The 16,069-nt window shown below is 30.1% G+C and overlaps 2 protein-coding genes across 2 annotated transcripts; one reads left to right on the top strand and one right to left on the bottom strand.

Annotated features, from left to right (window-relative positions):
* Positions 1-1,532: 1,532 nt before the first annotated feature.
* Positions 1,533-6,136, bottom strand: LOC112770798 (ruBisCO large subunit-binding protein subunit beta, chloroplastic). The gene is made up of 14 exons (XM_025815206.2): positions 5,712-6,136; positions 5,208-5,333; positions 4,717-4,854; positions 4,509-4,604; positions 4,116-4,358; positions 3,797-4,031; positions 3,486-3,655; positions 3,206-3,283; positions 3,040-3,111; positions 2,851-2,955; positions 2,615-2,707; positions 2,438-2,530; positions 1,998-2,121; positions 1,533-1,734 (listed from the first exon to the last, which is right to left on the bottom strand). The coding sequence occupies exons 1-14, from the start codon at positions 5,931-5,933 to the stop codon at positions 1,721-1,723; spliced, it is 1,809 nt and encodes a 602-aa protein (XP_025670991.1). The 5' UTR covers positions 5,934-6,136; the 3' UTR covers positions 1,533-1,720.
* Positions 6,137-10,016: 3,880 nt separating this feature from the next.
* On the top strand, positions 10,017-10,790 carry LOC114925782 (uncharacterized). The gene has a single exon (XM_029294912.1). The coding sequence runs from the start codon at positions 10,017-10,019 to the stop codon at positions 10,788-10,790; it is 774 nt and encodes a 257-aa protein (XP_029150745.1).
* The last annotated feature ends 5,279 nt before the right edge of the window (positions 10,791-16,069 follow it).

Here is a 16,069-nt window from a genome sequence, read left to right on the forward strand (position 1 = left end):
ATATATATATATATCATCTCAGTTATATTAAGATAATAATATTAATAAATATTAATACTATTTATATTTTTTATTTTATACTTATTTTCTCTTTTTTATTTATTTATTTTACAACATATGCATATTATTTTTAATAAGCATGATGAAAATGATATATAGTGCAGTACACAAACTGAAGGAGAATTTCTTAAAGTGGAGATCTAGGTGTCTAACCAACCCAATGGATATGCACATTATATGGGGACAAAGGAATCTCCATTCAACATACTCCGTTATTAAATGCAATGAATATGTTGAAAGATTACACCCTTCTCACCTTGATTTCTTCATTCTACTCGTGCTAAATTATAATCAATCTCAAGTCACACATGTCTAGTCCAATAATGATAAGGCACACAATTAAATGTATCCTATTATCTTGTTGGACGTTTTCTACTCGTTAACTTTTTTATTAGTTTAAAAAAAAAAAATTGATTAGTATGGACTTAAATATATAATATAAATACAAAACAAAAAATATTAGTCACTTAATATTTATCTATTTTTTACAATTGATAACCCAAAATGGCTTTAATTTAGCGGTTAAAAAAAATGTCTTTGACATTTATAAGTGAAAGGTTTTGAATTTAACTCCTCCCAAACCATTTTAAAATTAGTTCTAAAGACATTCACATATGTGAACTGTTTGACCCAAATTTAACTAAACTTTTTTAAGTAAATTATTAGATCCACTCAATTTTAATATATATATATATATATATATATATATATATATATATATATATATATATATATATATATATATATATATATATATATATATTAATTTTTAAAAATTAAATTGATATTAAATAACTTTTAAAGACTAAACTAAAGATTTTACTCTTAAAATTATGATCTACTTCATGTTATTAGCATATCAATTCTAATTCGTGATTAATCTACGAATAATTATACGCTACCCATAATTTTTAGAGGAAAAAAAATTAATTACTCTGTTAATCTCTAAAAATTTTTATAATTTAAAAATTTATAATAAATTCTTAGATAAAAAATAGTAATTATATATTTATTACTTGTTATTTTTCAGAAAAAAATACAATAATCTTAAAATATTTCCGTTTAAAATATTTAATAGTATATCTTATATCAAATACAAAAACATATTTCAACACAAAAATAAACATTTTGCAAAGGTATGTATATTTAAAAAAAAATAGTTAAAAAGCCTAATTGAAAGTTTTAATTTAATATAAAAAATCTAACTAAATTTTTAAACTATAAACATCTAATTAAAAATTTGATCAAATTATAAAAACCAAACAGAATAATTAAGCCAACAAAATAATACTAAGGATTTTAAAAGGTAATATTAAAATACAAGGTAAGAATATTCTTTTTGAAAAGTAATAATAAAATACCAGGTATGAATAATCAAAAAGTAAAAACTGCACACAATCCAACTTGGGAGTTGCGAGTAGTAACGATCGTATTAGGACTGAAATACTCTATAACAATAATGGGGCTGGAAATGAACAGCAAAATTTTTATATTTTTATTAAACTTCAAAATAAAAGACATCGTTGGATCTAATTAACCACACTATCCGCACATATTTAGGACTTGTTGCTACAAACAAAATAACCTCCAGATTATGTATTTCATCTAAAAGGAGAAAAAAAATACTGCTCCATGATTAAAGTAGCCGCTCTCTAGTGCTCTACATACCATATCCTGAAAGAAAAAAAGGGTAAGCACAATCAACCAACCAGACTTAATTGGTATAACCTATCTTCTTTACACCAATATATGAATGAGATGCCTGATACATAGTTTTTTAGCAAAACACCATTGAATCTAAAGTATTTATTTCGTAAAATAATTACCAGATAAAAAAGAATGAGGAGGACAATTTTTTGTTCTCAATTGATAGGGAATATCTGACCTTCAAATTATCATACAATAGCAACCTTACATGTATTATGCGATCCACATACCTGAATTGTCCATAGGGTTACCGGCAGGTACAGGCTCGGGCTCCTTGATCTCAACAACCACACAGTCTGACATCAGGAAAGTTTTAGCAACAGAGGCTGCATGCTCCAGGCAACATCTCACCACCTACACAAAAAGAATAAGATTCTTAATAACAAGTTTCATATCAAGTAGATCAGGGAAAGAAGCATAATTGGAAACCTTTCATGGAAATCTCAGGTTCCCTACAGCCAGTTGTGAAACTTAATAATAATAGTAATCATGATGATGATGATGATGAACTCTCTTTATAATTAAAACGAATTCGGAGTGCCATTTGTCTAGTTAACCCAGTTATAGTGCACCATCGTAAAGAAACCAGCATACTAAAAATAAAAATTGCTAGAGGATCATATGCAAATAAAACAAAAACTAATGCAATAATAGTCAAACAGAAATTCACCTTTGTTGGATCAATGATTCCAGCAGCCATTAAATCTTCATATTTCCCAGTGGCAGCATTATATCCATATCTATGATTATCGCTGGAAAGAACCTAATCAAAAGATGCAAGAGTCGTAAGCACTCAAGTGAAATGATAGAGTAAGGAGGTATGCACAAGATATCAAAATCTGAGTACCTTCTCACTGACAACACTGCCATTTACACCAGCATTCTTGGCAATTAATTTCAGAGGGTAACTAAGAGCTCTTTTCACAATATCTGCTCCAACCTGCAACACAACGAAATACAATAATTTTGAAACTAGAGACAGTGAGAAAGCCAATAAGTAGTATTTGTCATTGCACAAAAGTGGGGATCGTTTCAAAGCACCCAAACAAATATATCATATGCCTAATCAAACAAATGACTCACTTTCTCTTCATCATTGTCAAGGCTATCCTTGATAGCATCCACCTTTGAAGCAAGTCTCAACAGAGTGCACCCACCACCAACTACAATACCTTCCTCAACAGCTGCCTGAAGAATCAACAAACAAATCAGACCACTAATAAAACAGAGTACAAAAATGCCTAGTGAATCTTACAGGAAAGAGAATCATACCTTTGTAGCATTAAGAGCATCTTCAACTCTCAACTTCTTTTCTTTGAGCTCTGTCTCAGTTTGTGCTCCAACCTGCACACGTTATAAAACAAACTTGGACGAGTCAATATTGCTCATACAAAGTTCATAGTTAGATTTTTATTAAATAATTCAACGTGTCAGTTACCTGTATAACAGCAACACCACCAGACAATTTCGCTATTCTTTCATTAAGCTTCTCCTTTTCATACTCTTGCTCTGCAGCCTGAAATAAACATAAAATTGTTAGAACCAGAAAGAATAATGAGCATATCTACCAGCACTACAAAACTACTGAATTCAGGAGTCTCAACAAATATTCATTCTTTACAATTTCCCAATGAACCCCAGACAGAGATATTTGCATCTGTAAAATGTCTGAAAAAGAGAGATATTAAGATGGAGTTAGGGACAGGCAAAAGACAGACCTCAATTTGGTTCTTAATTTGTGCAACTCTCTTGGTCACTGCTTCCTGGGTACTTCCATCACCAACAACTGTGGTTGTGTCCTTGGTGAGTACCACCTTGGAGGCCTGCCCCAAAACCTCTTTCCCCGCTTTGTCTAGAGTAAGGCCAACCTCCTCCCTGATTACAGTACCTATAATCCCATTGGTTAGATAAATAATATTATCAACAGTTACAAAATGGCTGCCAAAACTAAAATGGAGAAATATTTGTGGTTCCAACTTAAACCAAACAAATATTTACATGAAGACAAAAAAGCACTAAATTTACAAACCTCCAGTCAAGATGGCAATATCATCAAGGTACTGACTCTTGCGTTCTCCGAATCCTGGGGCCTTCAGTGCCGCAATCTTCAGTGATCCTCTAAGTTTGTTCACCACAAGAGTTGCTAGAGGTTCTTGTTCAATATCCTCTGCAATAATCAAAATAGGAAATCCACTTCTAATTGCATCCTCTAGAATGTTAATTAGATCCCTTGCATTGGTTATCTTCTTATCAACCAACAGCAACTGCACAAAATACATAGAACATAAGTTATGATGAAATGCAAGGAATGTGAAGAAATGACTTGCCGGACAAAACAAATGTCAAACCTTGCAATTCTCATATTCAACAGCCATTTTCTCACTATCAGTAACAAAGTATGGTGAGATGTAGCCACGATCAAATTGCATCCCCTCAACAACATAGAGGTTGTTATCTGCACTCTTTCCCTCCTCAAGTGTCACAACACCCTTTCTACCAACCTTGCTCATTGCTTCAGCTATCATATTTCCGACTTCATAGTTGTTTCCTGCACTGACAGCAGCAACATCTGCCAACTCACCATCTTCAACCTGCATTCCATGCAAACTCAACCTTATACACATGAAATAGATTTTGCAATAAATGCTTAGTGATGAAACGCCAGAATACATTAAGGACTTGAAAACCCAACATAATGAACATGCTCAAAAGTGAAGGAAAAAGAAATATGAATGCATCACCTCCTTTGACATCTTTTTAAGTTCAGATACAAGTGCTTTTGTTGTCTTCTCAATGCCACGGGTGATGAGCACAGGATTTGCACCAGCTGCAACAACCTGTCAAAATTTACAGCAATGAGACCTAAGCAACTGTGACAATAAGCAAAAGAACAAATCAAGTGAAATAAAGCAATTGTTAATATACAATTCTGCAAAAGGAATAACTTACCTTGACTCCTTCAGTAATGAGACCCTGAGCAAGAACAACAGATGTGGTTGTTCCATCACCAGCTAAATCGTTTGTCTTGGAAGCTGCCTGTCTCACCAATTTAGCTCCAATATTCTCAACTGGGTCCTCCAACTCAACCTTTTACAAGTCAAATAAAATTTAAAAATCAATTAGAATACATTTTGATTTAACAAATAATAATAATAAAGAAAAAAATTCTAGAAAAAGAAATTCTAATTTATTTTGTTTTTTGACACAAAAAGCATACAACACCATATCAATAAATTACTCAGTAACATATATAATCTTCAGAGCATCAAGTGTTCAATAAACATAAAACTATTCTAACATATACAAGCACCAAAGCTATAACAAAATTCAGAAGCAGCACCAGTTTTTTTTTTTTTTCAGAATTCATAAAACAATAACTCGGATTCAAACTAAAGATAGAGAGTGACAAATAAATAGGTAGAACACTGCACAGTGCACACCTCTTTGGCAACAGTGACACCATCATTGACAATCTTAGGCGAGCCATACTTGCTTTCCAAAACAACATTCCTTCCTTTAGGACCAAGCGTAACCCCCACCAAATCCGCCAGCTTGTTCACACCACTCTGCAATAGAAGTAAAGATAACCCACATAGGCATTAAAAAAATGAAATTTCTTATCAATGAACAACAAACCGGATAATATAGCATATCGGCATTCCTCACTAATACATTAACCTAGTCTCTAAAATTATGAGTACTGAAAAGAAAAATCACTAAATTTTGAAAATACTATTTTAACTCCTCATATTGCTCTCTAACCATATAATTATCAATGTACCAATACTAGTTCCACTCATCCAGAAATAATTATCAACACTGAGTTTTAAAATACTATAACTAGAAGCATAATGTATAAAAAACTAATCTCATTTCAAAAATATCGAAACTACTTGAATCAAAGCCTGCAATTTCGCTGGTTAATAATAAAACTAAAACTATACCTGGAGCTTCTTGATAGCTGAGCCATCCTTGTTGAAATGTAACTCCTTGGCCATAGCAGAGACCTTGGGACACCGATTCCTCCTACTGATAGCAACGCCGCTCCGTCGCGCTTTGCCGGCGGCAAAGGGAAGGGAAGAAATGGCGGCAGAGGAAGAGAATTTGTGCGGCGGTGCGACAAGGGAACCGGTAGAGGAGACTGCTGAGAATGTTGACGACGCCATTGCCTCCCCAAAAATTGGACAATAACTCAAATTAGGTTTAAGAAGGACTGAGTGGGGTATATGGATAACGCTGAGAGCTACACTGCTTTCTCTTTTTGGCGAAGTGGCTGAGCTGAAAGAGAATGAGCAACTGAGCGAGTGAGGGATTAGGTTTTTTATTTAGTTTTATTTATCTATCTATTTATTTATTTATTTATTTATTTTGTCGTTGTTTGCAATGGAACAGGAGATAAATTAGTGGTGAGAGATTACATCCTAAAGGTTCTGTGTAATTTTAGCCGTTGGATTCCACATCAGAATTATTGTTTTGTCTTGGATTTGGAATGGTCTAGAACTTGTGGTAATATTCTCTTCTTTTAATATTCGATGTTCTGACTTTGGACAACAAAAAGGGAAATTCCTATTTTCATTGGTTAATTCCGTTATTTGGCACTTTTTAATTTAGATATGCAAGCAAAAATAGTGTAGGATGCAATAATGGGAGTTTAGAATGCTTTACACATTTTTGGTATCAGGATTAAAGTAATCCGATGGTCCGATTTAAAGTACACAAATCGAACCATTCCATTGATGTTCTTCGAACTACTTGGTGTGCATACGTTATTTTTTTGCACAGTAATTTTATTATATAAAGTACCTTTTTTTTTCTCTCTCAACTTCATATTGTCATTCTGATTTTGTAAATTTGTATTTTAAATTTTTTTATTTAATAAAAATATTATAAATAATGTTAAAAATTAAGATTGATAATGATAGTTAGTGTAATAGTTAAAAATATATATTTAAATTTAGTTAGTGAACATTTTAATCAATAATAATATTTAAATTAGACTAATGTAATAAATTCATAAAAAATATATGTTTAGAATTTTTTGTAATAATTATAAAAATTATAATTAATTATTATTAGAGTTATGTTATTATTGTATAATTTTTGTAAAGTATATTTTATAGAATATGATATTTTTACTTCGGTAATAATTATTTATTTATTCTTAGATATTTATTTAATTAACATAAATATATTGTAGTTGAGGTTTTAAAGTTTTTAACATTGTTAGTTAAATTAGGTTTGTCATATGGTTTAGGGTTAATTAATTAGTTATTATTATTAGTAAGTTAGTATTTTTTTTTTGTGTGTGTCTAGTAAGTTAGTATTTATTATTAGTAAAACAAAAATGATTAGTTGGTAAATTATTTATGAATAAATAAATAATTATGTAAGGAATAATTTAACAAAAATTTAGGAAACAGTTTATTAAAATATTTAATATGAATAATAATATCATAATTTTTTAAAATTAAAAACTATTCGAAATAATTTTTAGTTTTATTAATTAAATTTTGAAGTTAAATTATTATAGTGGAGTTTAGTAAAATAGATTTGTAAAATCAATTTATTTTTTGTATTTTTAATAATTAATGATTATTGTTAGATATTTAATTAATATGTTTTGTGTAGTTAAATTTTCAAATTTTTTAATAATGATAGTTAAATAATTGGTAGGTTAGTTGTATTTATGCATATATGCTAGTTACAAAATTATCTAATTTTTTTTGTGACTTACTAAATTACCTAATTAATAGTAAATTTAGTATTAGTTTAATAAATTAGTTACTATTATTAGAAAATTATTAATTTTTAGTAGTAAATTAGTAATCTACTTAATATACTAAAACTGGATTTTTCCCCAACTAATGAAGGTGAGGTGTCGATCTCTCGTGACTCCGTTTTTCCTCTAAAATGAACTTTTCTATTCTCTATTCTAAATTATTTTATAAAAATATCTTTATTATAATTATATTATAATTAATATTTAATAAAAAATACATAATTATACTAATTTAGAAACATATCTTTATTATAATTATATCAAATCAATAGGGTAAAAAACGTAAACAAGCCAAAGGGAGAACAATTTGACACAAATAAGCCAAAGCAAAATCGGATTCATCAATCAACCAAAGCACATTTCTATGTAGTTCGAACCAATATGGTTCGAACTCACTTTCCAAGTAATTCGAACCAAATAGGTTCGAATTACACATATAACCCATAGCCACATAATTCGAACCAAATTGGTTCGAATTACACTCCTCAAGTAATTCGAACCAGCTTGGTTCGAATTACACAGACCATATTTCGTTCTAGGCTGGTTCGAATTAATGAGGACCAGAGCTGTATATATATGGTGCGAACGTGAGTTGCTATCATTAGAGGGGGGTAACATAGCTAGTGAGGAGAGTTTCGCAGTGTTGGTTTACCACAGAGGATCCATTAAGAGGAAAACCCGTTCCGGTGTGAAGTTAACTGATAAGGATCCTCTCTGTATTATCGTCAGGCCTACGACAAGGTATGAGGACCTTGTTAGCTCTGTACTGCTGAAACTTGGTCTAGAAAGTGTGAAACGGGTTAAGAAGTTTTTTTATCGATTTCCAATCACGGTGCTCTAGGAAACCATAAAGTACGATTGTTTCACGATCGGGAGTGATGAGGACTTGCAGGTCATGTTTCATTGTCGCCGGCAGTTTCCAGAGGTGAGGACACCAGAACTGTTGGCAAAGTTGGTTGACGCGGTGTCCAGCTCGGGGGGTTCGAACCGGAATACCACCACTTTAGCCACGGTAGCCGGTTCTAGCTCCAGACCTGCCGTTACATCTTCTTTCGTCCCTGCGTACGAGCCATCCGTCCAACCTGTCGCCTCCCCTTCGTTCGCTGTTGATCTCAACGGCAGTGTAGGCGATGAGGTCGGAAAAGGGGAATATCTGCGGACCTCTTTACAGTGTGCTGCACCGGCTGGGGTTGGAGATGGATTCTTGGATGATCTAGAGGACGATGATGTCGAGCCGGATATGATTGCTAATGACAGTGGCGATGATGTTGGAGCAAGTGAGCCTGTTGGGGCGGGCGATGGTTCTAGCTCTGGTACGCAGCAGTACCCTCCACATTTTTCCTCTTTGGACTTGGATGCCATGAGGCAGGAGGGGGTTCCTGGGCAGCCAGCTGGATTTGGCGCTAGAGATGCTGAAGGGTCTGCAGGTCTGACAGAGTTCCAGGTTGGTCAACAATTTCCGGATAAAGAAGAGGCCTTGTTAAGTGTCAAGACTTACAGCATCCGACGAGGGGTAAAGTACAAGGTCGTGGAGTCTGACTATCGCCGGTATGTGGGCAAGTGTTCTGAGTTCGGCAATGGGTGCACATGATTGATTCGGCTTAGTCTCCGACAGCGCAAGGGGATTTAGGAGGTCAAACGTTACAACGGACCGCATACTTGTCTCGCCACCTCCATTTCCAGCGACCACAGGAGTTTGGATTACCATGTGATATCGGCATTCATTATGCCAATGGTTAGGGATGATGCATCCGTCAGCATCAAGGTGCTCCTAAATGCCACTGCCGCACACTTTGGGTTTAGGCCGACTTATAGGAGGGTCTGATTGGCGAAGCAGAAGGCTGTTGCCCTCATCTATGGTGACTGGGATGAGTCGTACAACGAGCTCCCAAGGTGGGTGTTAGGAGTCCAGTTGACGATGCCTGGTACTGTTGCAGTGCTAAGGACGAGCCCTGTTCGTGTCGGTGGATAGTTGGACGAGTCTCGAGATTATTTTCACAGACTATTCTGGACGTTTCCACCATGTATCGAGGCATTCCGTCATTGCAAGCCCCTAGTCAGTATTGACGGCACCCATCTGTATGGCAAGTATGGGGGAACGTTGCTTGTCGCGATTGCACAGGACGGGAACTCCAACATACTCCCTGTTGCATTCGCATTAGTCGAGGGTGAGAATGCTGAGTCGTGATCCTTCTTTCTCTCCCACCTGCGTGAGCATGTGACACCGTAGCCGGGTCTGCTGGTTATCTCGGACAGGCATAACGGCATCAAAGCCGCGCTTGAGGCTCCTGACGGAGGCTGGTTACCTCCGTCTGCATACCGGACATTCTGCATTCGACATGTTGCGGAAAATTTTGCCCTCACCTTCAAGGGCAAAGATGCAAGGAGGCTACTTGTGAATGCGGCGTACGCTAAGACCGAGGTCGAGTTCTATTACTGGTTTGATATTCTTAGGTCCAAAGACCCGGCGATGTGTGATTGGGCGAACCGGATTGAGTATTCGTTGTGGACACAGTATTGTGATGAGGGGCGTAGATTCGGACACATGACGACGAATATATCTGAGTGTGTGAACTCGATCCTCAAGGGTGTCAGAAACCTTCCTGTGTGCTCGCTAGTGAAGGCAACATACGGAAGATTGGCCGAATTATTTGTTCGCAAAGGGAGAGAGGCTGAGGCGCAGATGGGAACCGGACAACAATTTAGTCAGCACTTGGTGAAGTGTATAGAGGCCAACTTGAAGACGGCTAGGTGCTTCACGGTTACTGTGTACGATAGGGATAACTCCGAGTTCACCATCGCAGAGACAACTCCGACTGGTTCTTTCTCACTGGGTAGCTACAGAGTCTCGCTTGCATCTCACACATGTGACTGCGGATACTTCCAGGCACTTCATTTCCCGTGTCCCCACGCACTGGCATGCTGTGCCTACTCACGACTTACATGGGAGCCTTACGTCTACCAGGTGTATCGTCTTAGTTCGATCTTCAGTGTGTATCAGATGGGTTTCACACCTCCCATTCTGGAGGGTTTCTGGCCACCATATGACGGGCCGACTGTCATCCCTGACCCCAATAAGATGCGTGCGAGAGAGGGTCGTCCCAGGTCCACTCGGATACGGACCAATATGGACGAGGCAGATCCGAACCGGCCAAAGAGATGTGGGCTTTATCAGCAGCCCGGCCACACACGTCGGAATTGCCCACAGCTCGGAGGAGCAGAGCACACACGGGGACATGATTAGGTGTATTGGTGGCTTTGGTACTTTTGTTATTTCAATTTCGCGTTTAGATTTCACTATTATCGGTTTTCTTACTTGTAGTTGGTGACTGATAGAATTTGTTAACGTTAGTGCGATGTACTTTGAATGGGATTTTAGTTAATGAATATGTTCTGTCTCCGCAGTTTTAAACAAAATGTATGTCTAATGCACACGGGAATAAATAACTGTACGAGTTTTATTAAGACATGATGCGGAAACTATGTTTGTAACTTAAATTGCTGTGTGGAACGAATTCTGAGTAATTCGAACCATGTTAGTTCGAATTACTTGGTGACTATTTTTTCAGTGTAATTCGAACCTATTTGGTTCGAATTATGAAGTTAGAGTTCGAACCAAATTGGTTCGAATTATGTGGCTATGGGTTATATGTGTAATTCGAACCTATTTGGTTCGAATTACTTGGAAAGTGAGTTCGAACCATATTGGTTCGAACTACATAGAAATGTGCTTTGGTTAATTGATGAATCAGATTTTGCTTTGGCTTATTCGTGTCAAATTGTTCTCCCTTTGGCTTGTTTACGTTTTTTACCCAAATCAATATTTAATGCATTATTAAACTACTTATCAATTATTAATTGAAAATACTTTTAATCATTTTAATAATAATAATAATATATAATAATGATATGATAATTGTATCGGTCGTAGTAATCATAATAAGAATATTTGAATCTAATCATAAAATGATCAAATTTTATGATATTAATAACGCACATTAATTTTAAATATTTTTAGTCATTTTAATTATATTAATTTTTAAAATATTAATATAATTCTAATTCTTATTTATTATCCAATAATAATAATAATAATAATAATAATAATAATAATAATAATAATAATAATAATAATAATAATAATAACTTGAAAAATTCGTATATAAACTATTTTAATTATCCGGGTATTATTATTAAAATTCTATATGTTCTTAAATATAAGTCTTGAAAAACACAACATGGCACGGGCTATTAGTGTAGAGTTGTTTAGGTTTGTTTAGGAAGATATAATAGAATTTATATTTCTAAATTTCAAGACATATATTTCTATTTCAATCTGTATATATTAGGTATAATATTCTTATTCATTGTTCGGGATTTCTCTGATTATGATAGAAGATAATGATTCTAATCATATTATGAAAAATTATATAATTTTAACAAAATTAATATATGATGTGTAATTATTGTATATAATAAAAAATTACCTTAATAATAAATAATTTACATATTATTTTTGTTTTACTAAAGTCTATATATAGTGTTTTTCTGTGGTACATGAATCTAAATTTGAGAGTCAACTTATAATTTTATATTTATTTTTTGTTTTTACTACTTTATAGAATAAAAATGTATTCTTCGTTTTTCATCGAAGTTGATCCTTTTAAGGTACAATTTATAATTTTGATACACTATTAGTGTAAAGTAGTTTTACACAAATATTCAATAACGTAATATCATATCATAAAAAATAACTATCTTTTATATTGATTGCATTCACCTAAATGATAATTAAAAAAATAGACATAATTAAACAATTATATAAAATATTTTATGCTATCAATAATTAAAATTAGACTCTAATTTGTATCTAAAAATATAAGATAAAATTATATATTAAATTAACTTAATAAAAATAAAATATTATTGTAACATTATTTAATTAATAAATTTATTTAGTTAAAGGTTCTCTACTTTTTTTTAATTTCACTTTAATATTTACCAGTAAATTGAATAATTTTGTATCGGATATCTATTTCGATAATTAGTTATTAAACATAAATTAAAATAAAAATCAATTAAAATATTAATGCATTTTGTACTTTTATCTATCTAACTAACTAATTCTATTATTATTATTATTATTATTATTATTATTATTATTTGAAATTAATTTTTTGTCTTTCTTTTATTAAATAATTAAATAATAATTAAATAATCTATAAAATATATAATGAGGATATGAGAAATTTAGTATAGATTTTTTTTCTAAAATCTCATTTATTGTATATAATTCATAAAAAAATATATTTCACTTTTATTATTGATTAGAAGATAACCTATTTATATTTTGATTAATTTCATTTATTATTATTATATTTAATTTATAGAAAGATAAATTAATTATCATATTATTATTTACCAATATATTAATATTGATAATGATTACATAAAAATTATTTAATATTTAATATTTTTATATTATTTATTTTTTATATATTTTGATATATTTATAAATATTTTTATTATTTTTATATGCTATATGTTTATCCCCACTATTTAAAATTTTTGGATCCGTCACTACTTTTGAGCGTATTTCTTAATTTATTTTTTATAATTCATTAAATACAATTTATTACAGTAAATTAATTATATCAACTAATTGATTTGATTAGACATTTAAATATATATCACACGATTTATTATAATTCATATCAATCAGATAATTGTAATTTATTATATTAATTATTTTAATTCATTAATTTATAAGGTACATAATAGCATAGATGATTTGTTACTTATAATGATTAAATACAGCAAATACAGATTAATTTAGTTAAAAAAATCATTGTCTCATATGTTTTTTTTATTTATTTTTTTAATTTATTAAATCCAATCAATTATAATAAATTAATTATATCAACTAATTAATTCAATCAATTATTTCCTAATTTATTTTTTTTAATTCAATAAATCAAATAAAATCAATTATACTAATTATTTGTATCAACTAACTGATTTGATTAATTCTTAAAAATATTTTTATTTAATTTATTTTTATTTATTTAAATACATGAATTATAACTTATTATTTATTTAATTTTATTACGATAAATATCAAATTCTATTCCGAATATAAAAATATAAAATTTTATTCCTTCTATTTTTATTTTACCACTATAAAAGACCATATATGCTAGAAGAAAATATCATTCATTTACCAATTTCTCTTTCATTAGGTAGCTTTTACAATAATTCTTTTTCTTCCTATAAGGCGTCGTTGCAAGAAGGCAACTATCGTAGACACAAACTACCACACACTCTTCAACTCCCGTGCTCATCGTTCAGAGCAATATATGATATGTTATCCATGAAGCATTTATAGACCATGGCGTTATCATGTGTGCATAAATAAAAAAAATTTCATAATTAAGCTTAAGTCATTTACCTGTTTGTGTGGTATATTATAGTGTGAAATTACTTTCAATTTGTGTTGTGCAATGATATTATGGTTTAATTTAAGCTTTTATTTTAGAACTGTGTTATGATTTTATCTCATCATTTTCTCTTAGATATCAAGTTGATGTATTTTTGTTTATTATTATTGAAACGGATGTGATATAAAATTTGTAAAAAAAAAAATAAAATAAAACTCTCACACTCAATTTATTTTATTGTAGTCTTTTATCTCTTTTATCTCTTTTTATTTTCTTCTTATTCATTTTATTTTCTTTTTAAATATCATATAATTTATTATAACTTATACCAATTAATTAATTATAATTCATTATATCAGTTACTTTAATTTATTAATTTATAATATGCATGATAAAATAGATTATTTGTTACCTATATATTTATTCTTTTAAAATATAAATCTGAATAATTATATTTTTAGTTTTAGTTATGAATAAAATATTATTAATAATAAATAATAATAATTAACCACTCATACTTTTAATCAAAGTGTTGGATGATTTTTATATTTATTAATATTAATTATTGATTATTTTTCGTCAATAAATTGTATTATAATTTTATGTTAGTTCATAAATGATTAATGATTAATATTCATGAATCTATGTTATTCTAAATTTTATATTTTACAAATATTTTATTTAAATATATTTTAAACATAAAATGTATTATTTTTAATAATATCATACTTTTACTTTTTTTAATTATTCTAAATGAATATTTTATCAAATACTAACTAAAACCATCCTTCCATTTATTTTTACTAATTTATTATCTAACTATTATATAAAATTAAAATTCTATTAATGAATTTAATATTAAAGTTAATTTGACTTTTTATTTAGAGTGTTTTTCGATTTTTTTAGTCTAATCAACTAAAACTATTTAATTATAAATAGTCACTTCTATCTTATTTTATATTATTAACTAATTAAAATTATTAAAATTTAATAATACAATTCTGTTTTATATTTTTATATTTAATTCAATCCATCTAAGCTATATAATAATCATTTTAATTTTTATATTTTATAATGTAATACTACATACATTAATAATAAAATAACATAGTAAATTTTTATATTTTAATATTAAATATAAAATTAATACGTACAAAATTTTTTAAGCTTTTAAATCAATATGAATCATTGTAAATAATACTTATTTATGACATAAACAAAGAAATACAGAATCTTAAGTTTTGCATATAAAAATTTAGGAACATGTTATATGTACAAATGTAATTGCATCGTATTATTTTTTTTAATGGTGTAGACTAACAACTCTAATTTTATTTCACGATCAAATTTAAAAAAAAAGTCGTAATTTTAAAGATAGTCAGAAAAAATAACAAAATTAATCAAAAAAATAGTTAACTTATATTATTCTATTAATTTATTTAATATATTAAATTATTTTTATTTATATTAAGATTAATTTTAAATATTTTAAAATAAAAAGTATAATTAATTATAATTTGTATCTTAAATTATGTTGAGTACATGATATTTTATTGTGCTGCTAAAAGTAAAAATGGGATAACAAATATAATTTTATCTCTTAATTCAGTATATTTATTTATATTTTATACTTTTTTATGATTAATTTTATACGGTGTTGGTATATTAAATAAAAATACATGTTATAATAACAAAAAATAAAATAAAATTTTAATCAATAATTTTATATTCTTAACAAACAATACATAATATGTTACATTTTTATTAATCAAATTATTATAATTCAAATTAATCTTAACAAAAAAATTTAAAATTATAATTTCAATTTTATTACGTGCATGGCACGGGCTATTACACTTGTTATTAATTATTTAACTAATATTTTGCTATATTTTTGTAGAATTTACGGATGTTGACATGTAATTACCTACTGTCTCCGGATTCGTACAATTTGAACGTGGAGGAGTATTTACGGTTTCCTGGTTTTTTATCGTGTTTTCCAAATTTGAATAGTTCAATGTCAATCAGCAATGGTAAATGCTTTAATCGAGAGGTGGCACCCAGACACACATACATTTCACCTTCT

The sequence above is a fragment of the Arachis hypogaea genome, chromosome 18 (genome assembly GCF_003086295.3).
Source record: "Arachis hypogaea cultivar Tifrunner chromosome 18, arahy.Tifrunner.gnm2.J5K5, whole genome shotgun sequence".
Lineage (NCBI taxonomy): Eukaryota > Viridiplantae > Streptophyta > Magnoliopsida > Fabales > Fabaceae > Arachis > Arachis hypogaea.